The sequence below is a fragment of the Peromyscus californicus genome, unplaced genomic scaffold (assembly GCF_007827085.1).
Source record: "Peromyscus californicus insignis strain IS unplaced genomic scaffold, ASM782708v3 Scaffold_8__1_contigs__length_139910024, whole genome shotgun sequence".
In the NCBI taxonomy this organism is placed as follows: domain Eukaryota; kingdom Metazoa; phylum Chordata; class Mammalia; order Rodentia; family Cricetidae; genus Peromyscus; species Peromyscus californicus.
In genome coordinates, this window is record NW_026294606.1 from 85960750 (window position 1) to 85984986 (window position 24237).

The 24237-nt window shown below is 49.8% G+C and overlaps 1 protein-coding gene across 1 annotated transcript in view; it reads right to left on the bottom strand.

Annotated features, from left to right (window-relative positions):
- The window catches only part of Galnt2 (polypeptide N-acetylgalactosaminyltransferase 2), a 133081-nt gene that overhangs the window by 9975 nt on the left and 98869 nt on the right, over positions 1-24237 (bottom strand). Inside the window, exons 4-12 of the mRNA XM_052727102.1 lie at positions 16650-16748; positions 16355-16422; positions 16074-16139; positions 9546-9667; positions 7704-7791; positions 5896-5983; positions 5363-5466; positions 2044-2170; positions 79-171 (exon numbers count right to left, since the gene is read on the bottom strand). Of these exons, the coding sequence (XP_052583062.1) occupies positions 79-171; positions 2044-2170; positions 5363-5466; positions 5896-5983; positions 7704-7791; positions 9546-9667; positions 16074-16139; positions 16355-16422; positions 16650-16748 (855 nt within the window). The remainder of the gene's footprint in view (positions 1-78; positions 172-2043; positions 2171-5362; positions 5467-5895; positions 5984-7703; positions 7792-9545; positions 9668-16073; positions 16140-16354; positions 16423-16649; positions 16749-24237) is intronic.

A 24237-nucleotide genomic window follows, 5' to 3' on the forward strand; every position in this document is an offset into this window, starting at 1 on the left:
TAGAGGCTCCTGTCAGCACTGCAAGCTCTCCTCACTGCTCCCACTGTCCCCCCGAAGGAACGGGCAGGTGGCACTCACTTTCCATAGGGCACGTTTCGGGCAGAAGGCACTGCTGCGTAGTAGAAGTTTTTGTATTCATCCATCCAGACCTCAGCTGCCCGGCGGGTGTTCCTGAAAACAAAGTAAGCCTTCCTGAGCTCTAATTTCATCCCTTCCCCAGAGTCGCCTGTCTGTGCACGTCTGCTCAAGTGTGAATAAGGACAGTGCCCACGAGTGTGGCATGGTGAAGCAGCAGCTACCTCAGGATCTGTGGGAAGGTACTCAGCTTAAATCCACGGAACCACCATCCCTCCCAGCAGCTGCAAGGATAGCGCAGAGGTGTACTGAGAAGAAATCTCTGCTGTGCCACGGAGAAGGAGCCTCTAGTGGAGAGCACAGCAGGAGACTTTGGTTGCCCCAGCCTCCCACAGCACGAGAGGATGCAACACCACTAGCATCCTGGGAAAGTGAAGGAGGTTCCTTCACTTCACTCTTTCATGTGGACCTCCGCTGAGGAAAGTCATGTGCAGATTAGAAATGACAGCATGAAGAAGTGGGGCTATCATACTCCAGGTCTGGGGATGGATCCTTACTGTCCTCAGCTCTAGTTCATAAAGAAAGCTCGCATCCATGACACTGAGGAAGGGCCACCGTAAGCACGGACATCAGCAGACCCTCCGCTCAGATGAAACATGGCCTATCATGCTCTTCCAAACTGAACACAGCAGGCAGGCAGTGGTCACCCTGCAGGTAAATCTTTTTCTCTGCAGTAAAGGCCTTTTAAATGCTGAACCTATCACACTGTCTGAGCTGTAATTACTAAATCCATCTCCATGTGGGGCCTCCATCTTCCCCATAAAGTGATAAATATTCCTGTTGTCCCCGAATGGGGGAGGGGCCAGACTGCTGCCACTGAGACAAGATGTTGTAAAATGCGCTCATCCTCAGACCCCTGGTGCTAACCCTAGAAATGCACCTCCAGGTTGATAGCCAAGAATGAAATACATAAATGAAATCTATGTGAGCACAGAGTACAGAGAAATGACACTGTCACCAGCTTCTGTCTCAGGACAGGTCAGAAACAGGCGAGTGAGCATGGGCAGAAGCCTCTGAAACCCCCTGCAGACTCTGGCCACTGATGTTCCCCTAAGTCTGACAGGCTGAACACACCCCACCTTAGAGCCTGGACTCTTGGGCCATCTCCACAGGGAGCTGTGTGCGTCCGTAACCTGTCAAGCCTGTCCCGTTAGCCCGATTTCACTTCCCCACAGTGCTGACCAGGTGAGCACTGGAAACATCTTGTTTGGCTTAGAGGTTTTATTGTCTGCCCCCATGAGGTCTGACTCAGTTTTTTCAGACAGGGCCTCACTATGGAACCTCGGCTGGTCTCAGACTTACAGACATCCACCTGCTTCTGCCTTCAGAGCACTGGGATTAAAGGTGTGTGCAACTGGCAAAGAGTCCCAGGAGAAACCTGGTCGGACTAAGCAGCTTTTCAGTTTGGGTTTGTTGACTAACATCTATCGCCAATCACTAATCAGTTATGAGCCCCAATGTCTTTTGGCTGGTGCGGTGTGACTCGCCTTCTGAGATGGTTTCAGAGTCTGCTCCTTCAGGACCCATGCTGAAATTTAGTTGGATTGAAATGACGACAAGAGGCAGAAGCTTCAAGCAGTGCCAGGCCACGGGCTCTGCTGTCACAAGACTGGGGCTGTTCCTGTGTGCCCTTACCCTCCTCTCTTATCTATCCTCCACTGTGTGGGGCGTCAGGAGAACCCTTGGCAGGGGTTAGCCACCAGGAGAGTTAGCAAACAGTGCTGCTTTTTACAACCTCCACGCAGCACTCTGAGACAGCTTCTCTTCCCCTGCAATACCATCTTGCACACTAGCCACTGCACCTTTTCTCAGCTTGGGGGCCACGACCGTCCAAGGACCCTGTCCCCACAGCTCCAGGACGTCTTCTGAGCAGACTGCACGCAGCTGGTCTGGCCTTTCACTACTCACCGGGCAAAGACAGTGCCACTGCCACCTGGGAATGTGTAGGGGTGCTGCTTCCGGAACACATGTCCCACACGGCTACACGGAATGATCTCAAGGCTGCCACCGCACTGCCACACTCGGAATGAGATCTCTGAGGAGGAGGAAATTTGGCAACCATCAGTCTGTTGCAGCTGCTGCCTCCATGGCACAGCTACCCCTGCCCTAGCCACCTACCATGGCTCACTTTCAACTGCCAAGGGAAACGAACGAGAGGATGCTTCTCCAGAACATGATCTGGAACTTCTTATAGAGGAGACACTGGATGCACCCCGGATAGGTCAACTCCATAGCATACCCAAAACTGAACATGCATGGAAAACACTGGGCCAGAGGGTTCCAAAGGATGGTTTTTGGTCTGAAAGCAGATGCCTGCCAGACTAAGACTACATGCATCCAGTAACACCACAGCTGACAACTGGAGACAGGTGCACAGACCATGTTCCTCCACACCATTTCCTGTAAACTGAGTACCAGGATACACTGGGCTTTCCTTCCAGGGAAGAAGAATCCTTGCCCATTGCCCTCATATATCAGCAGGTCCAGGTGCCAACCAAGTTCCCAGGGTGTGACCAGGGACAGTCCCTTAACCTTAGCAAGACAACTCGTTTAAACAGGGAGACCAACAAGTGCCATTCTGAAAGACACCATGAAGTCTGTAAGAGAGAGCTTCTCTCTAGGGCACTGGCCATATCCCTCAACACATGCTGGTATGATGAGAAATCTACGGATCCAGCACAGCTACCCATGGGAACAGAAAAGAAAACAAGGCAGGATCTTTGCAAACCATAAAGGTAGTGGAGGGCTAGATCCTCTAGAGCAGCATGCTGCTGTGGCAGCAGTGCCCGGAGTCTGACATCACTTGGTCAGTGCTGTCTGAGGACCTCCTAGGAGCAGGGGAGGGGAGGGCAAGCTAAAACCACAGGAGGAATTCCCTTGGGAAGAACAGATCCCATCAATCCCTCGCACTGTGAGGCCAGCCCCACCTGAACAGATGCAGGGGGTGGTTCTCAACTTTTCCAGCAGCCAACAAACCTTTGAGTACGACACGCTCTGTATCTCAGGAAGAACACTCATGTGAGCGTGCCTACAGGAAGTCTCAACAATGAGCTTTCTGGGCAGGGAAGCTGCTGAGCTAGCAAGGGGCAGCTTGGAGGCCAGGGAGGCTTTTTTCAACTGTGATTTCACATGAGCTCTGGGCATCCCCACTCTGCTCTTGGCCTGGAGTATGCCTTCCACAGGCCTCTCCTTTATGGCACTGGAGGCACAGAGCACCCATCCTAACATCACCAGAGCCTGCCTAAAGGATAGCTCTGTCCCGAATCTCACCCTTGCCCTTTTGCAACTGCTCCTACATAAGGTACTGTTGGCCAGAAAAACAGGCAGTCTTGTCATGTGAGCACATATGGCTCAGAGACATGGCTCTGATGTTTCTCAGACATCCTGTTCTCCTTCTCCCAACATTACAGCCACCAAACCTGCATGGACTGTTAACTGTCAGTAGTCTGGGTGGCCAGCAAAAGGAGCTGAGAGCAGAGCTCTGCAGAGGGTAGAGTCATACCACAGGCCTGCTAGTCCTGCTCAAACCCTCTGCTCAGCCTTCAAGTGTCCCCAGAGGGTACTGCCAGGGACCAGAGGACATCAGACCTCCTAGAAGGGCAAGACTTCTACTCCAGGGTCTTGCCTTCCTCCACCCCTCAGGTTATTAAACAGACTATAACAAAAGCCCATGACATCAAACTTGTACTCTTCTCTCTCTGGGCTCCAGACCAGGTCACCTTAGATACAAATCGGCCTCTGTAGGGTGACTCACAGGAGACTGGCAGAGTATGTCTGTCAATCTGCACTCTCAGAGCCACACCAGTTCCTGAGATGTGGCCTCCCAAGTTCATGACACCTGTTGCCCCACAGGGTGGCTCTAGCCCCTGGAACCCACAGGTGCAAGAGGCTCAGGGGCCTTTCAGGGTCACTACTTCAAAGACTTTCTTGCTCATAAAACTTCACCCAAGCCCACCCAAGCCCAACATCTCACTGAAACATGGGAAAGAGACTGACTCATGACTCCTCCTCCTCCTCCCTCCCATGGAGCCAGAGCTAGAAGCAGCTTTTCATCATGCTGGGCAGAGGCCTCCTACCAGATGAAACGTCTCCACCAACTTCAACTTCAAAAGACACATTCGAATGACGGGCTAGCTGAAGCTGTTCTTTTAAGCCAAGAGAAACTATCAAAGTCTCTGTCACAAGAAAATCTACTCAAAGTGACAGTGGTGTCCCTTCCCCTCCCTCTCCTTGTCCCTTTCCTCCCAAGCACACCTGGGTAAGAACGAAAGAAACTAAACTCTTGATAGTGAGGGGTCAGGTCTGAATGACAAGCACTTGAGATCAAAGACTTCAGTAAAACAAGAAACAAAACCCAGACAAGCTGACCAGAGTCTTCATCTGTCACACAAGACAGCTGAGACAACCGCCTATGCAGACCACCACCTGTAAAGTGACCATGTCCCATTCCTAGGCAAACATGACCTCCACGGGTCATTAAAAAAATTTATTTCCAAAAGTAGTGGAGAAGGTGTGGGAGTCCACAGAGGTTTCCTAGTGAGATCTGAGCTTGCTTTACCCAGCAGGGCTGCATAAGGCGATGGATTGACCACGTGTGTGGTTACTAGGTGATTGGAAGGGTCTGCACTTGGCTGTGCTGGGGAGAAATCTTTTGCTCCACCCCTTAATGTTTCTTTAAAAAGCCCTTTAGAAGAGACAGAAGAGGCTGGTGGATTAGGATCCAGGCCCTCCCGAGGCTATCCTGTGTTTTTGTCTCTCTCTCCCCTCCATATTTCTATCTAAATCTCTTATCCTTCACTCCTCAAGAGTACCCTGGGGGAAAAAGGTGGAGGCAGGTCCCCCACAAGAAGGCTCTGAACATCAGAACTCATCCATGTGACATGCGTGATTACAGCTGGCTAACCCAGCAGCTGCCCGGCTCCATTACCATTCTACACAATCAACCAGAGCCCTGGAAACGGCCATGCAGAAACCCCAGGTCAAAGGATGTGACAGCATCTGGTTTTGGTGCAGGGATGACCTGAACTTTAGTCTCCACCCTGACATCAGAGACGCATCTTATTGTCATCCCTGTGGTCAGAGTGTGTGCATTCACATAACATATAAAGAGCTGGTTTGCCCACTGAATGGCTGCTCTGGGGCCTCCCTAACTGCTAACATGCCACCCTGCCTCCCATACTGCACCACGGTGACACCGGTGGACTTGAGGCCAGAGGGCTGTACATACCCAAGTTCTCTCCTCCCCACACATCCATCATCATGTCGTACTTTCCCAGCTCTTCAAAATAGAGCTTGTCCATCACAAACAGGCCACCAGCAATCATAGGGGTTCTGAGGAGGAAGGAGAGCAAGGGCAAAGTTAGACTCATACCACAGGCTTGACATCTGTGCTCTGAGAGGGGTCTTCCATTCTCCATTGATTTCTAGTCACCGCCTGGGGTCCCACAGTGACTGAGACCCTTGGCTTTTACATGCCTCAACTTATGAGGTAACCAGAGCAGTAACATTAAAGGCCATAGTACAAGTCCCACTCTGCTACAGAAAACACTGCATCATAAACAGGAGACAACGCGGAGCCATCAGAGATGCCTTGTAAGGAATTGGACCTTAAACCTCCTTCACCGCATGACCTGCTGCAGATGCTGGCCTTGAGGGAGGCCAGGGACCAGAAGGCAGAGCCCCAGTACCTGGAAGCACCCCTGCAGGGGCCAGAGTCTGGGCTCTCCCCAAGGAGAGCTTCCTGCAGTACGCTGTACTTACTTTATAGGGGCGACTGGGTTCCCCTGCCGGGATCTCCTCTGCTCTGGTGTCATGTAATCCCACTTGAACACCAAGTTCCAGTCAAAACCTGCCGACCCAGAAGAGAAACAGCCATGAGAAGAAGACACAGTCTCTCAGACCTGCTGTCCTACCCTAGCAGCTTGACAATGAACACGTAGGCAGGACTCACTGCCAACTAACCAACCAAAATGAAGAGGATGAGGGGGGAGGGAACAACTGGGGTGGTGGGGTGGGTATAGGGCACAGTGAAATCTTCCCAACCCTCCAAAGCAAACACAGGTCTGAGTTTTCTTAAAACGACATGTATGATTAGGGATCTGTGTGTGGTTATACACATGGGTGCAAGTGCCCTTGGAGCTGGAGTTTTAGGTCGCCTGATTTGAGTGCTAGGAATTGAACTCAGATCCTCTAAAGTGTAGTGCATGTTCATAATCTCTGAACCACCTTTCATGCCCCTCCAACCGTTTTTTATTTTGACATAGGGTATTGCTATGTAGCCCAAGTTGGTCTTGAACTTGCAGCAGTCCTCCTGTCTCAGGCCCCTGAGTGCTAGGATTACAGACATATGCCGTCATGCCTGGCTTGGATTTTCTAACATTAAAATGTCTAAGAACAAATGTGAAATATGAGAACTGGTATCTGTGTGTGATGCCACTGGACCTACAAGGGCTGCACACACAAGACTGGGGACCTAGGGACCAGTCAGAGCTAGATAAATCACAACTGTCTCCCAGAACCACAGTACAGCACATAGTACCTCCGTGGGACCCATGCTCTCCAGGCCTGGACCAGGACCTTTCAGGGCCCAGTGATACAAGATCTTACATGTTGAGTGTGATAGTGTGATGGTGCGGGCCTGTAATCTCAGCACTCATGAGAACTGATAAGGCAAGAGGATCTTGGGTTCTAGGCCAGCTTTAGCTAAATAGTGTGGGGAGGGGGGCGGAGGGGGGAGAAAAAGAAAAGCTGTCTTCCACCCTACTCTTTGCTATTTGTGGACTTAGGGGGATATGGACTGCTAGAGCAGGGGACAGTATAACCTGCTCCATCTGGGTGTAGCAATGACTTCACAGCCATGTCTAATACAGTCTCCTTCCCACTGGAGCCTCAACAGTTCTTAAGAAGCAAAGGAAAATCTTGGACAAATTTCTCACGGGTTCCTGGAGGGCAACCAGAAGGTAACATTTGTAGGCTATGTAGCCCCACAACATGCTGGTCCATTCACAAAAACAAAGGCCACCCAGTGGTGAAGCAGGCTGTGGTGGGTGGCTGGGAAGGAACCATGGTCCAAGCTTGAGCACAAAGGTAGGACGAGCCCCTGGTGGGCAGGCAGTTAAGGAGGCCAGCAGCAGGATGGCAGGACTCCAGGGCAGCAAGCTGGCAGGGCATGTAGGCTACAAGAGGAAGGGCTGGAACGGGCAGAACAAAAAGAGGTTCCAGGCCCACTCTGCAAATCCTCAGCTCTATGGAGTGTTTCTTGCTGGTAGCAGCTCTGGAGCCCCTCAGCCCAGCCCAGGAGTAGTAAAGGCTCTTCTATTCCAATCTGCAGGGACGTCACACATTCCCCTAGCTCCAGGAGAGAGAGGGATGGGATGATAGGGTGGTGGGTGGGGCTGGTGTTTCTGCCAGGGAAGCTGGGCCAATCCCTTCTGTGGGGTACCAGTCAGAGCCCACACTATAATGTGAATTCTGCTGTCAATGTCACTGTTGACCACAGGACAGCAGTGGTCAGGAGCCTAGCCAGACAGAACAAGCCAGCAGGTAGACCAATCACAGCTGACACCTACCACCCTTGAGGTCAGCAGAGGCACCCACATACTGGAAGTTGTCCATGTTAATGACATCAATAATGGGGGATACAACCCGGGTCCTGTCCTGAGCAGGGACAAAGGAAGGAAAGAATACTTGTTACAACCCCAGCAAAGCAAAAGCCACCATCCCAACAGGCCTTCCCATCAGATGCCACTGTCGCAAGATGGGCAGGGGTGGTGGCATGAGAGGGGACAGCTGAGAACGGGACACCGTGCTACTTCTTCTCCAGCTAAAGGCCCAGGCTGTGCAGTGGCCCCGAGTCAACTCCTAAATGTCAACTGTGGATAGATTTCAGTGTCCCAGAAGCTAAGCTCGGTCACTTTATGGCTGCCACCCTCTCGCTACACTGGAGCAGCTCAGGAATGAACTCATGGCTGAAGTGCCTCCACCCCAAAGCCAGGAACGATTTCTGGGTGCAGACGGCATGAGAGGTGGAAGTCATCACCTCCACAGCAACTGACTGGAGTTTTCCGACCCTAACTCAACTCCTGTGATTCTACCAGACATGCCTATCTTCCACCGACCCGCTTTTTCATGCCACAGTGCCACTCTGCTGAGACCAAACACAAGGCCTTTGACCTCCTCGGACCTTCAAACTCAGCTCTGCCTCATGCTGACAGTTGATAAAAGAGAAGGCGTGTGGTCTCTGAGTTACAGAGAGTATTGTTAGACAAAGAAAGACTCAAAAGAGGTTCAGCAACAGGACTGGCAGAGCTCCACACTGCTCAGGGGTGGCACAAAGTCCCACCTGCCTGCTTGCAGGCTGATGGGAAACAAGCCTTAGGAGATCAGGCTGGCCCTGGAGTGTTACTGCTTTACACTCCTTCTGCTGAGAAGAGATTACAAGAACCTCTCAGCTATGGGGGAAGGAAAGGGAAGGGGAGTTTGACATCTCCCGTGAGCTGGCAACCCCATGAATCTCCACACGGAGGGAAGCTAGCCCTACCTCTGCTTTCTAGTGTGACGGCCTAGCAGAGTGAGAAGCTGTGGGCTAGACCACCAGGATGGGTGCCTGACAGATGGGTGTGGAAGAGAGGGAGGAGCCTGGCTAAGGGTTGAGTAGAGCCTGCGCAACAGCCCGACACCTATGTGATTCTGGATGTTACTCAAGTCCCCTGAAGCCCAGTGACCTCGCTGATCAGATGAGGGGAAGCACAAAGTGTGCCACCGAGTCCAGTAAAGCCAGAGACAGGACGTCCAGCAACCTTTGGTCGCTTAGTATTTTGTCACTTGTTGCCTGTTGCTATTGTGCTGTGTGGCAGGCAGAACGCGTTCACTCTGTTTCCTTTCATTCGTATGTTCGCTTCATTGCCCCAAGGAAGCACTTCCATAGCAGCCAGGAAGGAAAGCCAGGAAGGCAAGCAGAAGTCAAGAGAAATAACACAGCTAAACACAGAAGGCAGAGTGAGGCCAAAGACCACTTGACAAGCCCACCAAGGGCACTGTGGTAACCTGTTTGCTTCTCCTTGTAGGTCTGGAAGAGGTGGTCAGTCAGTCCTTACCAGGGTAAAGGACTGTCACTGCAACCACCCCCATCCTTCCCCAGACATCCTATCAGATGGCACTCCTACCAACAGGCTACCCTGCTGGCCACATATCTTCCTGCACATGAACAGGGAAGGTACTTCCCCGTGACCGGCCACTTCTTCTTCCCAGGCTCCAGGCAGCTTCAAGGAACCTGTGTTCCTCAGACAAAGTGACTGTTCTGCATCAATGGGACACCATGAAACAATGTCTAGGGCATCAGCTCCCTTGCCAGTGTCGAGAAAACCCGCAGCCAGTGTGGGCAGCACACCCTCCGTGTGAGCGAGGCTCACCTCAGCAACCCGCTCCAGCAGTGGTTCCAGCCATCGCTCGTTACATTCGCAGTGACTGTCCAGGAAGGTCAGGACCTTGGCCTGGGCAGCGTCGGCACCCCGGACCCGAGAGCGCATCAGACCTGAGAAGATAAGTTCCAAGTACATGAGAGAGCTCCACCTGAGAGCCTTCCTGGCATGGCCAGCGGCACCAATGCCCTGTCACAGAAGAGCTGTCCATCAGTTGTGGGTGGAACAGCACTGCTCTGCAGTCACTGGGGTAGATTCCCAGCAGGACTTCAAACAGCTCATCAGATGACGGGAAAGACAACTTTCCTAAGGCTACTGATCCCGAGAAAGGAAGTTACCCTTAGCAAACACCCAAAGCATGATTTGAAAACATTTTGCTGGCATGACTATAGTTCCCTTCGAGATAAGGAAGGTGCCATTCCACACCCTGAGAGATAATGGTGCCAGGTCTGGTGGTCATAATACCTGCTGCGATGTAAACAGCTTTGTTTTCATAAAACAAGAGCATCAAGTCAAAACCCAGCTAAGGCTTGTGAGCAGTTGTTGACAAGTACTTCATCACAACACAGTCTTATCGTTAGCCTTGTACTGACCCTGGGAGACACTCTACATCTGGATGGGATGTGAATCCTCATGGTGAGCAAGGATGACTGCTTTAAGTTCCTTTTTACATTAGCAAAATGGAGTTTTGATTAATCTTATTGTGGTGGTTTGAATAGGAATGGTCCCCAGAGACTCATGGGTTGGAATGCTTGGCCCATAGGGAGTGGCACTATTAGGTGGCGTGGCCTTGTTGGAGGAAGTGTGTCACTGTGGGGGTGGGCTTTGAGGTCTCATGCTCAAGCTGTGCCCAGTGTGGGATAGAGTCTCCTTCTGCTGCCTGCAGATCAAGATGCAGAACTCTTAGATCCTTCTCTAGCACCATCTACCTGCATGCTGTCATGTCCTGCCATGATGATAATGAACTAAACCTCTGAAACGGTAAACTAGCCCCAATTAAATGTTTTCCTTCATAAGAGTTGCAGTGGAAATGTCTCTTTACAGCAGTTGAAACACTAACTAAGACATTAACTGAATGTTACATCAGGGAAAAAGACAAGATTTTCAACTCCAAGCCATATGAACCCTCACTCAGGAAATGGTTACAACTGTGGAGCTGTTTGAAAGGGCTTCCAAGAAGTCACTCAGGTTAGAAACTTGGGGAGATTCAATGCTTGAAAGTGGGAATCGCAGAGTGAGACCAGGTCTGCATGGGCTTGCCCTCACTCCCCAGAGCCCCCTCCCACCTGCTGCAGTACAGTTCTTCCAGCTTCAGGTGTCAGGGGACCAAGTGCAGGATTTCTGGAATGGCTGCAAAGGAAAACAAGAAAGCCCCAAATCTGGTGATAAGCCCCTGACACCTGTCGCTGACTCTTGGCTCAGGTAGCCACAGGAGCAGAGCAGCTGGAGAAGAACAGTGGCCAGAGGAGCCGAGGCCTCAGCTGCTCTCTCCAGTGGACACAGGCTTTGGAATGTGAGTCTTGCCGAGTAAACAATGTTTGGGAAACACCTCTGCCCTCCTACAGAAATTATAGAAGGATCACATTTAGAATACAATTGTTTTGTGAATAAGGGATCTACTCAAAATGCACCTGTCTGAACAGAAAGTACAGAGAAGCACCTACATCATGTGTAAATCCGAGGTCTTTAGCCAGTGTAGGACTTGGCTATTAAGCTCACCCACACCCTCCAAAAGCTCCCATGTTGAAGCCTTGGCCCCCAGCTGTGGTGCTGAGAGGTGAGTGGGCCATAAGGCTGCCCGTCTTATCAGTGAATAACCCATCCATGTCAAACTCATCATGTGGTGGCACTATGGGAGTTGGAGATGGTGGGAAGTAGGTGGGGCCCAGCTGGAGGAAATGGGTCACTAGAAGGGTACGTCTTCCCAGACCCTTCCCTGCTTTCTGGTTGAGCAGAGATGAGCAACCCCGCTCCACCACAGTCTTCTACACTGTGGTACTGACCTGACCTCAGGCCCGAATGACAGGACCAAGTGACATAGGTTGAAAGCCTGAAGCCATGAGCCAAAATCACCTTTTCTCCCTTTAAGTTTCTTTTTTAGGGATTTTGTCTCAGAAGTGAAGAACACAGCTGGTGATTGCATTTCCCTGAATTCCAAAGGCTAATATTCTATGGAGAAAAATGAAATGACTCAGAATATCTACAGTACATCATTCAGAACATTCATCACACAATGAGACATCAGTAGACAAGAGAAGGAATAAGAGAATGTGTACCACACCCAAGAGGGGGAAAACAAGCTTCAACTGAAAGTCACCCTGAGATGACTCAGATGTTGGAATTAAAAGATGGAGATTTAAAAATGGCTATTACTATGTTCAAGAGCTCATGGGAAATGATGGCTTTAATGAGTGAACAGGTAGGAAATCTCAGAAGAGAAATAGAAACTGTAAGAAGAGTTAACTGAGTATTCCAAAAATGAAATTATCTCCAATGAGAACTCACTGGGTGATCTTCAAGGCAGGGCAGAGCTGGCAGAAGGACCAGGGAACTTGAAGACAGTCAACAGAAATACATTGCCCAGGAAAATGAAGACAGAAACATGAGGAGCAAAAGGCTGAAGTGACCATGAGAGCATGGGATGTAGTTAGATGCAGCCAGAGTCCAAGAGAGACACCAGAATTGCACCTGAGGATGCGATGGCCAATCCTTCTCTAAATCTGTGGAAAACAGCAACTTACATAGTCTAGAGGATTTGGGCAGACCTGAAGCAGGACAGACATAAAGAAAATGAGGGCTAGGTGGAGACACCAATAAAGACTCAGGAGGGCAACAGGTGCCAACGACCTGTCACATGCAAGGGATGACAATATGAATTATGACAACGTTCTGAAAAATGGCTCAGGTTAAAAGTACTTTCTGTTCTTTCAGAAGACTGAGGTTCAGTTCCCAGCACCCATGTCAGGTAGCTTTCCAGCTCTAGGGAATCTGGTGTTCTCTTCTGGCTTCTGAAGGTGCACGCACACACGCGTGTACACACACACACACACACACACACACACACACACACACACACACACACACGAAGAAAAAAGTAGACAAATAGAAGACAGGTAGACCCTGAAACAACATTTTAAAGAGCTGAGAGAGGAACTCACAGTCAAGTCAGAACTCCCGGCTGAGAAAACACCCTTTAATAACATAGGAGAAAGTCTTCCAATAGAGAAGCTGACGGAGAGTCCTCGAAGGACGTGTCTGGGCTGAAGAAGTGTGAACATGTAAAGGGAGCAGCAGACTTGTGGCAGTCTCCCAGTCCAGCTCTCTACTCTTTAATTTCTTCAAACAGTACCTGAGGGTTTGAGGTGAGATCTCTAACGTTCCATTAGAGTTTACAACTCACTAGAGGAGAGGGAGCAGTATTGGTACACAGGACAGGGGAGGGGAGGCGGGGAGACTAGCCTCAGGGCTTACGATCGGTGGTACCAACTCCAAGCTTACTGTCGTGAGCTGGATCTGTTTGTTTCCTTAGAGGAGCTACAGACTTGGCTCCTTGGGACCACATTCTCTGCTGCTAATTAACTGTCATCTGTGCCATGGTTCACATGTGGGGCTTGAGATCGGTGTGCACACACAGCTTTGTCATGCATCTGAGCTGCATGTACTTTTGTGCTCAGCTGCCACACATGCTGCTGTCCCATACAGGCCATGATCTGGCTTCCCACATCTCACCACCGGAAACAGCACAAAGGTGCAGCTCTTCCCAAAGAAGCACCTTAGCTAAAATGACGCGAGGGCTAACATTTAGACACTGTTCTGAGTGGACTGAAGTGATTTATCAGTTATTCTTTCTTCCCCTTCCATCCCTACTCTTCCTGCTTCTTTTCTGACCCCTTGTTGACCTCCCTTTTTAGGTGGGAGAGTAGGGCAAAAACCGAGTTGGAAACCAGTTATTTGGTAGGTTGTTTGGGGAAGAACTTGGGGATCAGATGCTCTTTGGTTTACTCCAGGCTTGAGGGACTGACTTGAGTCATGCAGCAGAGCTGTTGAGGGTGAGGACTTCACTGTCTGTGTGGGATGGGCTGTGTCTGATGGGCTGGTAGCAGTGGCCTCAGCCACTGCACTGATGTGAGTCCAGGGAGCCTTCTGTTACTGGCCTCTGTGCCTTTCTCATGAGATTCTTTTTTCCTTAGGCTATTCTTTGGCCCCAACTGAGGACTGTCCTTCTCTACAGAGCCTCATTTCCTTTGTGTCTGCTGAATGAGCATTTTCTGACTGATGTCACTGTGCACTGAGCGCCCCCCCATCCCCCCACCCCCCACCCCCACCCCCCCCGCTCCCCAACATGCACTAATTGCTGCCCTGCAATTTCAAGCAGGCTGCATTCTAATTTCATGTTCATATTTATTTCCAAAATTAAAATGCAAGCAGCCCAAGGGCAGGAATAAAAGCCTTCACACTTATCCTTGTGCCTTCTAGTGTCTAGCACAGTGTAAAGCACATACTGAATGTTTAATAAATGCATGATTTTTTTTAAAGATTCTGGGGGCTGGAGAGATGACTTAGTAGTTAAGAGCACTTGCTGCTCTTCCAGAGGATCTGAGTTGGTTCCCAGCACCCACCTCAGACAGCTCATAACCTTCTGTAACTCCAGCTCCGGGGAATCAGATACCTTCTTCACCTGCACACATGTGACATTACCCACACACAGACACACATAAATTTAAAAAAAAAAAATCCTTGCTGGGATGGAGAGTTGGCTCAGCAGTTAATAGCACTGGCTGTTTTTCCAGAAGACCTGGGTTTGGTTTGCAGCACTCACATGGTGGTTCACAACTGTCTATAAGTCCAGCTCCAGGGGACCTGACACCCTCCTCTGGCACCAAGCTCACATGTGGGAAAATATCCATAAACAAAGTTAAAAAACAACAAACCCTTGCAAGAACACCTTCCTGTCTTGCCTGGAGCTGCATATGGGGACCTGGAAGAGAAAGTCTGCACTGACTAGGGATTCAAATGCCACCCCTGGGTCCTTGTCAGCCTCCTAGAGGGGAGTGGCAAAACGCCATCACTCTGATTGCTGGAAAACTGGAAGAGGACTAGCTCAAAACAGTCAAACACCTGAGTCTCGCCGAGAAGCTTCCAGACTCTGCAGTGGGAAGGCAGTCTTTTCCATAACTGCCCACACAGATGAGACTGACAGCTGGTGAAGAGCTGGCATTTGTGAAATCACATCAACAAGAAATGACAGCTCTCTCTCCCTATTTGGGATGGTTCTCCTTCAGCGGGCTGTCAAACTTGAATTTGTGATTATATCACATGCCTGGAACATGGAGACACTGTACTCCTTAGAACTAAGTCTTAATGCTTTTTCTAAACTTTTGCAGTCAAGGGACTGATAGGACTTGTCGGCTGTGAGTCAAAGACAGTAGCCAATTTTCCCAATGTGTAAATACCAATGTGGTTTGAAAATTTGGCCTTACATATCAACAGCTCCGATTAGTTAAGCTGTGACTGTTCTGCATCTGCTGGGACAGGACTCTGGTGGAGGGAGAGAAACAGACAACTGCTGTTCCCCTGAGTAGTTCCACTGGGCCAGGAGAGATGGGAACAAGAATCCCTGAAGAAGCTGTATCTGTGTGGAAGGCCCTGCAGACTGCCCGACTGACTAGAACTTCATAGAAAGTTTGAATGTTGCAGATCACAAGCCAAAATTATCTTGGCTCCTTTTGTTTTTATTAAATTTTAATTTCACGTGCATGGGCATTTTTGTCTGCATGTATGTATGTCTGTGTACCATATGCACAGACAGCTGTGACCTGCCATGTAGGTGCTGGGACTTGAACCCGGGTCCTCTGGAAAAGCAGCCAGTACTCTTAACTGTGGAGCCATCTCTCCAGCCCCACTGGCCTATCTGTTCGTACCAAGGTGACAAAGCATCCTGGTGACTGCAGATTTTCAGGAGGTCACTACATGCCAACCTCAAAGCCAAGAATATCATCAGAGACTCTGTTCCCTCTGCTCTGCTGTCACTTGTCTAATTAATGTCCCCACTCATATACTTTGTAAGCACCCTGACTTATGACTTTAAGCTCACGACACCTCTTCCACAGTAGATGTCATTCAGAACAATCTGACTCCTCCAGAGCAAGAGTGGTATATAGCACTAACACCGGAGTCTGGCGTGTGATGGCCAATATTGACTGTCAACTTGACAGGACTTATGAGTCACCACGCGTGTCTGAGGGGACTTTTCTAAGATCAGGTCAGAAGTGGGTGGCCCGCTCCCATGGGCTGGGTCCTGGCTGCACATGGAGAAAGTGGGCTGAGCACCAGTACTCATTTCTGTCTGCTTGCTGCGGCCCACTGTGACCAGCTGCTGCACCTTCCCGCCATCATGACGGACTGCACCTTGGGAACTAGGAGCCCAAACAAACCCTTCCTTCCTTAAATTGCATCTGTCACACCAATGAGAAAAATATACACCATCTCAAAAGTGCTGCAAGAAAGGGACTCTCTTACCTTCCCGTCGGTCGTTTCTGAGGACCCTCACTTTCTCAATTTTCCCCAACAGGGCCCCGTCCTCAGCTAAGGAGAGAAAAGAGGCAGAGAACGGTGAACCCTGAGTCTACACAGGGCTCTAGGCAGGAGGCCACATACTCAGTCACCTTTCCCTGGGGCCTCTGGAGGACATCTCTTCCCTGCACCAGGTGCCTACTCCGTGCTATACTGCATTAGGTCACTCCTCCCAGATACCCCCAAACCAGGAAGGCTGACACCAGGGGTAAGGCTGTGAAACTCACGGTCATTGCTGTAGTCGTCCACCAGGATTATCTCCTTGATGAGATGCGGTGGACTCCTCTTAAGGACACTGAGAACAGACAGAGAGACAGAGCCTTGTAAGGGCAGGGCTCTGCTTGAAGCTGCCTCTCTCTTGTGGTCCCCAGCCTTGGCTAGAGGAGCCAATAACTACCCCATACCCCATGCTTGGCAGCTGGATGACCTTGTCTGTAGCCCCTGCTGTCTGGGCCTGAGAGCAGCTGTTGTTAGGTACCTCCACCCTTCCTGTGAGATACAAGAGCTATCTTTTAGCCTCACCTCACCACCGTCCGCAGCAAGGCTGATCTAGCTTCATTGTGAAATGTGATTACCACGCTGGTGGCTGGCAGGTCCACCCGCCACTGCTTCCGCTGACACCTGAGGAAAAAGAAAGACTATCCTGTGGACAAAGGACACAACCAGCTAGGATCATCCCTGATTGACAAGTAGAGTGGGCTGCCAAGACCAAAAGACTGTGGCCAGCCCATCAGCTGTGGGAGGTTCTGGCAGAGATGGGACATATGGAAACAGAAGATACAACCAGATTCTGCTTACAGACAAGGGAGTTCTGCAAGCTGTATGAAGTGGAAGCAGGTTTCTAACATGCAAATCGTGTGTTCTGAAGCAGTGAAATCCTCCCACATTCAGGCAGACACACCTCAGCCACACACACGCCTGCCTCAGTTCTCAGCAGTTATTTGTGGGGGACTGGTGCCATTGTTTTCTATTCTCCTTGTGCTTTGTAACCGGTATGTGCTGCCTGGGTGATTGGCTTTCACAGTAACAACCCACCGACTGCTGTCCTCCACAAGGTCTGCCAGGCCTCCAAGTAACCTGGCGACTGTGTTCATGGAAACAGCACTAGCAGGTGGGCAGGCACATTAGGACTACCTGAAGCACAAGGGCATAAGGACCTAGGCTGGCAAAGATGCCAGGGGGCACAGGACCTCTTCGCTTGACTCTGTGGATGCCTGACATGTGAAGACCAGTTTTAAAGACACCTCTTCTGGGTCTTGGCTGAAACGTTCAAGTATCACATGGTCAAAATACCCAGCATGATAGGATCCAGCTCAGCAGAACCCATGTGAGGACTCCTTGCAGGCCAGTCTGGGGATGCCAGCACAGAGCAGTGTCCCAGTCTCTACACGGCCCTCTAGGGAGGGTGGAGGACTTGTCAGAGCCCCAGGAAACTGTCAGCTGTGTCTGAGTGCAGCCAGATTCCTGAGTCGCCAACGGTGATGCCACTGACTCCAGAGTGGGAGGGTTGAGAGGGTGTACTGAACTGAGGAGGGATCCAGTCCCTGCCCCAAGCTCCTCCATGGCCCTACACACTGAAGACTCAGTTTATCTGGCAGCTTCATCATCGGTCCCAGTTAGTATCTATCTTGAATGAGAATAAGTGGGAGAAGGAGATGGACTTCGGAAGAACCCTAGAGCTCAGTCATGGCTCAACATTCAAACACTGAGCAATGAGGTGGATGCTAGAGCAGCAGCTGCCGACAGCAGCAGAGACATTGAGAGGGCAAGCGCCAGGGGATATGTGCTCCCCTAGGACTGACAAAATGAGCTCTGACCCACAGACTTGAGCACAAGCAAGAAAAGCAGTGCAATTAGAAGGCAATTAGGCTAGGATTGCAGAAGGGGCGTCTTTGGTTAATTTTAGTCATTAGAGTAAGTTCCTTTTAATTAATCACCAAAAAAATGTGCAGCAGTTGTTTGGGGGGCTAGGGGAATAAATTCTACAGTTAGTATCTGGTCTCACTGTAAATGAGCCTTCATGGACAAGCAAACTGATAAAAAATGAGCAGAAAGTTGTATTAAAGATTCTGCAAAGCTTCAACTGTAAACAAATCACCGCATGATGTCACTGTCAAGAAGCCAACCTGCAATGCTCTAGGAAGAGGGCTCCGTGCTTGAGGCAACTCACCCTCTGCAGCCAAGTCTCCACTTACACCAGCAGGAATGACTGAGCCAGCAGATCTGGGCTGAGAGACTCAATAGGGCTTACAGGGCTGGGTGGGAATGCGAGAAACACAGGGCAGCATTTTTCATTCTCAAATCGCTGGATTCTAGGTCCATCCAATCATGCTCTATTCTCTCGTTTTCCTTCTCTCTGCAGGAGCTCATCTTCCAGGAGCTTTTGGAAGTCTCCTGGGGCTCTGGAAGCATTTCTGGAAGAAGCAGGCTGCTGCTTCACACCATTTTATTAAAGCTCCTCTACATATTCATAAGGCATCGGGCTCTCAGTCTTAGCAATCATGAGGCTTCAGCAGGATCCCATCTTAAGGTAGAAGAGTAACAAGAAGAAACCGAAGGATCTCACACCCCATGGGTTGGAGTGTGTGTATGAATCCAGATAAGTCTCACACTCAACCAAGATGGGGCCCCAGGGGAATCTCTTTAAAAAGAGAAAAGCAATGAATTTTGCATTTAAAGAATCTTCTTGGCCCTGTCAGCCAGCCCTTGCCTCTCCAGAGGCAGTGGGAGCCAGGGTGGCAGCTGTTAAGAGTCACCTGCGGGTGCTTCGTCCCCAGCCATGCAGGACTGAGCAGGTGACAGTAAGGAGGCTGCAGCTGGGGTCCCTTTTCCCAGAGCCACACCACTAGAAGCCTACTCTGGGCCTAGCTCACTTGAGGCTCCAAAGACTTGGTATGACATAGTCATTCTGGAAGCTTCCTGTCCACTGAAATGGCAACTTGACAAACCAGACACATAAAGAGAAAATACACACACACACACACACACACACACACACACACACACACACACACACACGAGCAACACTAAATAGATTCAGCTGGTTGCATTTATATATATTCATAAATAGTAACAATAATAATTAAAGAGAAAGAGGCCATGAATTTGAACAGGGGGCAGTGGAGGGGCCGGGGAAAACTACATAAACACAGTATACATATATGAATTAAAAAAGTAAACTTAAAAGATTTTTAAAAATCTGTAGTTTAGCTAGAAATAGGTCCAGAAGAATCCTGCTTCTCCAGGACATGACTCTCACCTTTGCAAATACTGGGCCTTTTCCCTTCTCTGCTTTACTTTTCCCAACAGCAAATCAAAGCTACAGCTGACTCTCAGGGACAGACTGAATTCACAGTCTACATTCACAGACTGAATAATCTGAATACTGTTGGGCCATTTGTAAAGAGTAATACACGTCACTGTGACCAGACCTTGATATGGTGGCCTTATTGATCCTGGCACTGTCCAGAGGTATCACAAGGGTAAGGCTGAGGACACACAGTAAGAAATTGGCCAGAACATGTCACATGCCTATGGTGGGGGTCAAGTCCTGGCTACAATAAAGTCATCAAGGTGATGAGGGCCCCCGGGTCTCTTGGCAAGCAACATCAACTCATGTGACATCAAGACATTCGTTACGTAGCTCATTAGTTAATGTAGAGACCATAACTAACAAGCAGGCCTTCACTCTCTAGTCATGTCTTAACAGTCTGAAATATTGCCAACTGGTTCAGAATTCTCATATGAAATGGCAGGTGACAAGCAATAGTTATCATTCTTCCACGTCCCTCTACACCTCAACCCCCATTGTCAGTGGAGGGAACCACTACCCCAGATTTGGTGCTCAGTCATTCCTAGGAATGTTTTCAATAAATCACATACATAAAAGACATAATACATTTTCCTGAACAACACATGGTATCAGTCTACACAGGCTCAGAGTTGATATAGAGGATACACAGAGAATCACTGGGCATATCAGCTTTGCCACACAACCCTGCTGTGTTCAGGTCACACTGTCCCATCAGGAATAAGGAGAGAGCAATCTGTGTACCGAGTCACTCCCCTGCAAACCCGAGGTCACCCAGCCTCCTAATTCTCACCCCGAAGTGCTGAGACAGCAAATACGCACCACCGTGCCCAGCTCATGGTTTCTATTTCTTGAGTGATTCTGGTAATAACATTTTCCTAGAAAATTACCCATTCCCTTTCAGTTTAAAACTCCTTTGCTTAGAAGTGTACTTGCCATTTTCTTATGCTCTTAGCTGCTCTGGTTATTTTCCAGCAGACATTATTAAACCAGGTGTTATGTTTTGGTTAACAGCTAGCCTTGGAGATGTATTTTTAAGATGAAGCTGCACACAGTCCTCCGTGTTGTTTCACTTTTCTAGTGTGCTCACCTTCCTCCCTGCCTCCCTTCCTTCTCTTTCAGGTTTATCCTGCTATCCTGCCACCTTGGGGAGGAACAGACCAGGCTACCCCATATAAGGAACAAAGTTGACTTGGGTTATTTAGTTCCCACCTGGAGACACGGGAAGTTCTGCTCTGGCCAAGAGGAATTCGGGGCAGTGAGTGCCACCCTGGCTCTGGGAAGACAGCGGGGAGGTGCCTGCCTCTATCCTGAGCTGAGGTCTGCTCCTGCAGTCAAGTGGGAAGGTAAAGGGCTGGGAGCCCCGTGCCTGCTCTGACTTCTCTTTTCCCACCCACCCAGCACTCGTACGCATGGGAGTCTCCACAACATGCTAACAGCCAAAAGTCTTGAAAGTCTGAGGAACTGAAAATAGATCCTCTGCTTCCTAGCTGGCATATGAAATGCAGGAAGGGCTGTTCCCACCCTGACACTGGGATGTCGGCTGTGAGAAGAGCCAATGGCTACTGGAGGCCTGAATCTCCCGTCCTTCTGCTTGCCCATAGAAAATGCTGGGTCAGTTCCTCTCGGTCAGGGGAAGATAGCTCTGTCAATCTCAGTGGCTGCCATGGCAATTGCTACAGTGCTCCCCAAAGGGTCTGGAACAGCACTGTCTACCACTGTGTGGCTAGGGCTCTTGCCTAGCCAGAGCTGACCACTGATATGGGGCTGGAAACTTGTTGCCCATTCAGGAGCTGGCACAGGGCAGGCAGCTGCTAAGACTACAGACTGCTGACCACCACAAAGCCAAGTTGGCCAGGAGTCACCAGACTCGTGTGCAGAGCTTAGTAAAATGCGGTGCCTGGCTCGGCAGTAGACCTGGACAAGCAGGCCAGGCAAAAAACCGAAACAAAACAAAAAACCTGGGCTATGCCGAAGCAGCTGTCCTTAGGTTCATTTTTAAAAAATACTTATTTTTTTAAGTTTTCATATACACATGTACTTGCTTCCCAAGAGTCTCCTTTGTTTCAACCTAAACAGTTTCATTTCTACTTTTATGTTATACATATATGATTTTATGTATTTATCTAAAGTCTAGGATCCGCAAATGAGAGAAACATATGTCTTTCTGAGGTTGGCTTAATTTACTTAATACGATTATCCCATATTGCATCCATTTTCCTACAAATGGCATGACTTTGTTCCTTCTTTATGGCTGAAACAATCCCAGTTTCCCTGTCTTTTTCCACGCTGGTGGCACGTGGGCTGCTATAACCAGAGCCGCAATAAAAGCCAATGTGAAAGTGTCTGTCTGTGTGATCTTGACTTGGATGTCCTCTGGGTAAATCCCCAGGAGAGGTACGGCTGGGTCATCCAGAAAACCTAGTTTTTGTTTTTTTGTGAAACCCCCATACTGACTTCCTTTAAGAAGCCTGTGGAGAGATGCTACTCTGGCAGCAGTGTTCTGCCATCCCTGCCTCTGACCACAGTCAACAGCACACAGCGCAGACCCAGCCACCAGCTAGATGTGCAGCATGGGCATGCTGGAAATGGTCCCACCCATCCCCACCTAGGCCACATGCATGTCTCAAGCTTTTTAATCTGCCTACCAAAGCAACACAGGGCAGCTCCATATTTTCAAGGTGGTTGCTATGGAATCTTCTAGAAGCCTAGGTGAGCAACTGGATAACTTGTGAATTAAAAATGGAAGCAGAAGGGAAAAAAACAGTTAAAAGAACTAAATCCGCTGTTATATAATGTTTGCTTAATCGAAACGCTCTTAGTGACCCTCCCAACAGCAGGGGCAGGATATCCAGCCACCATCTGGCTTCTAGCCAGCCCCGATATCTACTCAGACTGTTCTGAGTCTTCTAACACCAGAAAGCCAAACCCTAAAATATTTAATGACCTTTGCAGGCTGCTCTGAAATTAAGCTTCTTCTAAAGGTCAGGCTGCCAGCAGGTCTGACAAAGCCCTATTCACCCTGGGTTTGTTTGTCTCATGTCACCATGATTAACCTAAGACAGCTTTCTCACGTCCTGGAGCCCAGCACCACACACTGCAAACATAATAAGAGCCAAGTTCAAAACCACAACATTCATCATCTCATGACATAAGACACAGCTTATCTTACTGGCTTGCTCTGCCTCTGAAAGCTTCCTACCCTTTGGGAAGCTGAGGGTACAAGAAGAAAGCATGTCCACATGTGTGCGCTCACACATACACACACGTACACACACGTACACACACGTACGTACACACACACACACACACACACACACACACACATGCCAACAGAGCAGCCCAGCCCTCCACACACTTCAGGGTGGATGGCTGGAGAGGTGGTACCCAGCTCACAGAACAAAGTGTGCACCTGCAGACCCTCATCTGGTGCTCTCAGCAAGCCGAGCTGTGTGAGGGAGGGAGACTGTTCAGGACTATTATCCACACTCTCTCCACTGTCTCATGTTTTCCAGACACTAAATTCTAACTGAAATCTTTCAGAAGAGTCAAAAGCTATTGGACACTGAGAAAATAACAGCCTTGGACAGAGCTGTGCTGAAGCTCCCTTAGCCTCCCCAGGTACACCTCACCAGCAGTGTGCACTTTCTCTTAGGGCTGGAGTCAGTTCTCAGAGTCCTTTACACTCCTTCTTCCTGATGACAGCGACCCCTTCCAGAAGCTCAACTGCAGAGCAGCCAACAGGAACCACAATCCAGTCCTTCCCCTTGCTTGACCAGACGCCTACCTTGGTCCTCAGCTGTAGACTCCCTCTAATTGCAGCTTCCACAGTGTGGGATGGCCCAGTTCTGATTTCCAGAGCAGCCATGCCTCCATTTGCTCTAGTTCTCTGGTCTCCACGTGGCTAAGTGCCAGAGCAACCTTCCCAGGGGCTGTTTGGGTGAGTGGCTTACTTTCCCTCCTCCACCTAGCTCCTCCAGGCCAAGTGCCGGCACCTCATGGCCGTGGCAGTTATTCTCCCTACATGGAGCTGATGGGCAAGATCATGAGTTCTGCCCAGCAGGTGGTCTGGGAACCGCCTGACCATAGATGCCCCCAATGTTCTGTATTTTGGCATGTTTGGCAAATAGATCAGCTGGCAACTGCAGGCTGTTGTTGGCCCCTCTGTTCTCAAAGATGAAGGACAGACAGGCATTTAATCATTGGGTGTGTGGAGGTGACCGTGAAGCAGGAGGCTGTCAGCATCATACTGTGGACAGGACAGCACCACTGCCCATCTCTTCAAACACAGCCTGTGACCCGCTGAGCTCTCTCAACCCACTCACGGTGAGTGAACAGCATTTCTTTGGAGTCTTAGGGAAGATCAAGCTCCCTTTGATGACAAAATGGCAGGTACAATAACAAATAAACTGGACCTGGGCTCCTAGATATCAACAGCTGCTGTCCTTCAGTTTTCACCCAGGACACTGGGGCCTCTGTGGATCCGCAGGCAGGTGTGCCTGTCCAGCAAGACAGACTCAGCCCTGTCACCTCCCTTCTTGTGGACTCTGATTTGTGAGGGTGAGCCTGTGATCGAAGAAAAGTTCACTTGCTTCTTGGGTCATAAGCAGCCACAGCTGATGTCTGGCCCCAGGACTATAGCAGCAAGTCCCGGAGGCTTCTGGGACAGATCAGCTTCCAGATCAGAGAGGAGAGCCACTTCTGCCCCTCTGTGGCTGGTCTGGAAACGATCTTGATGTATGGAGCTGTGGCAACCTTCTTACAACCACACAGGCAAAGACGATGAGGCAGAAAATGGCA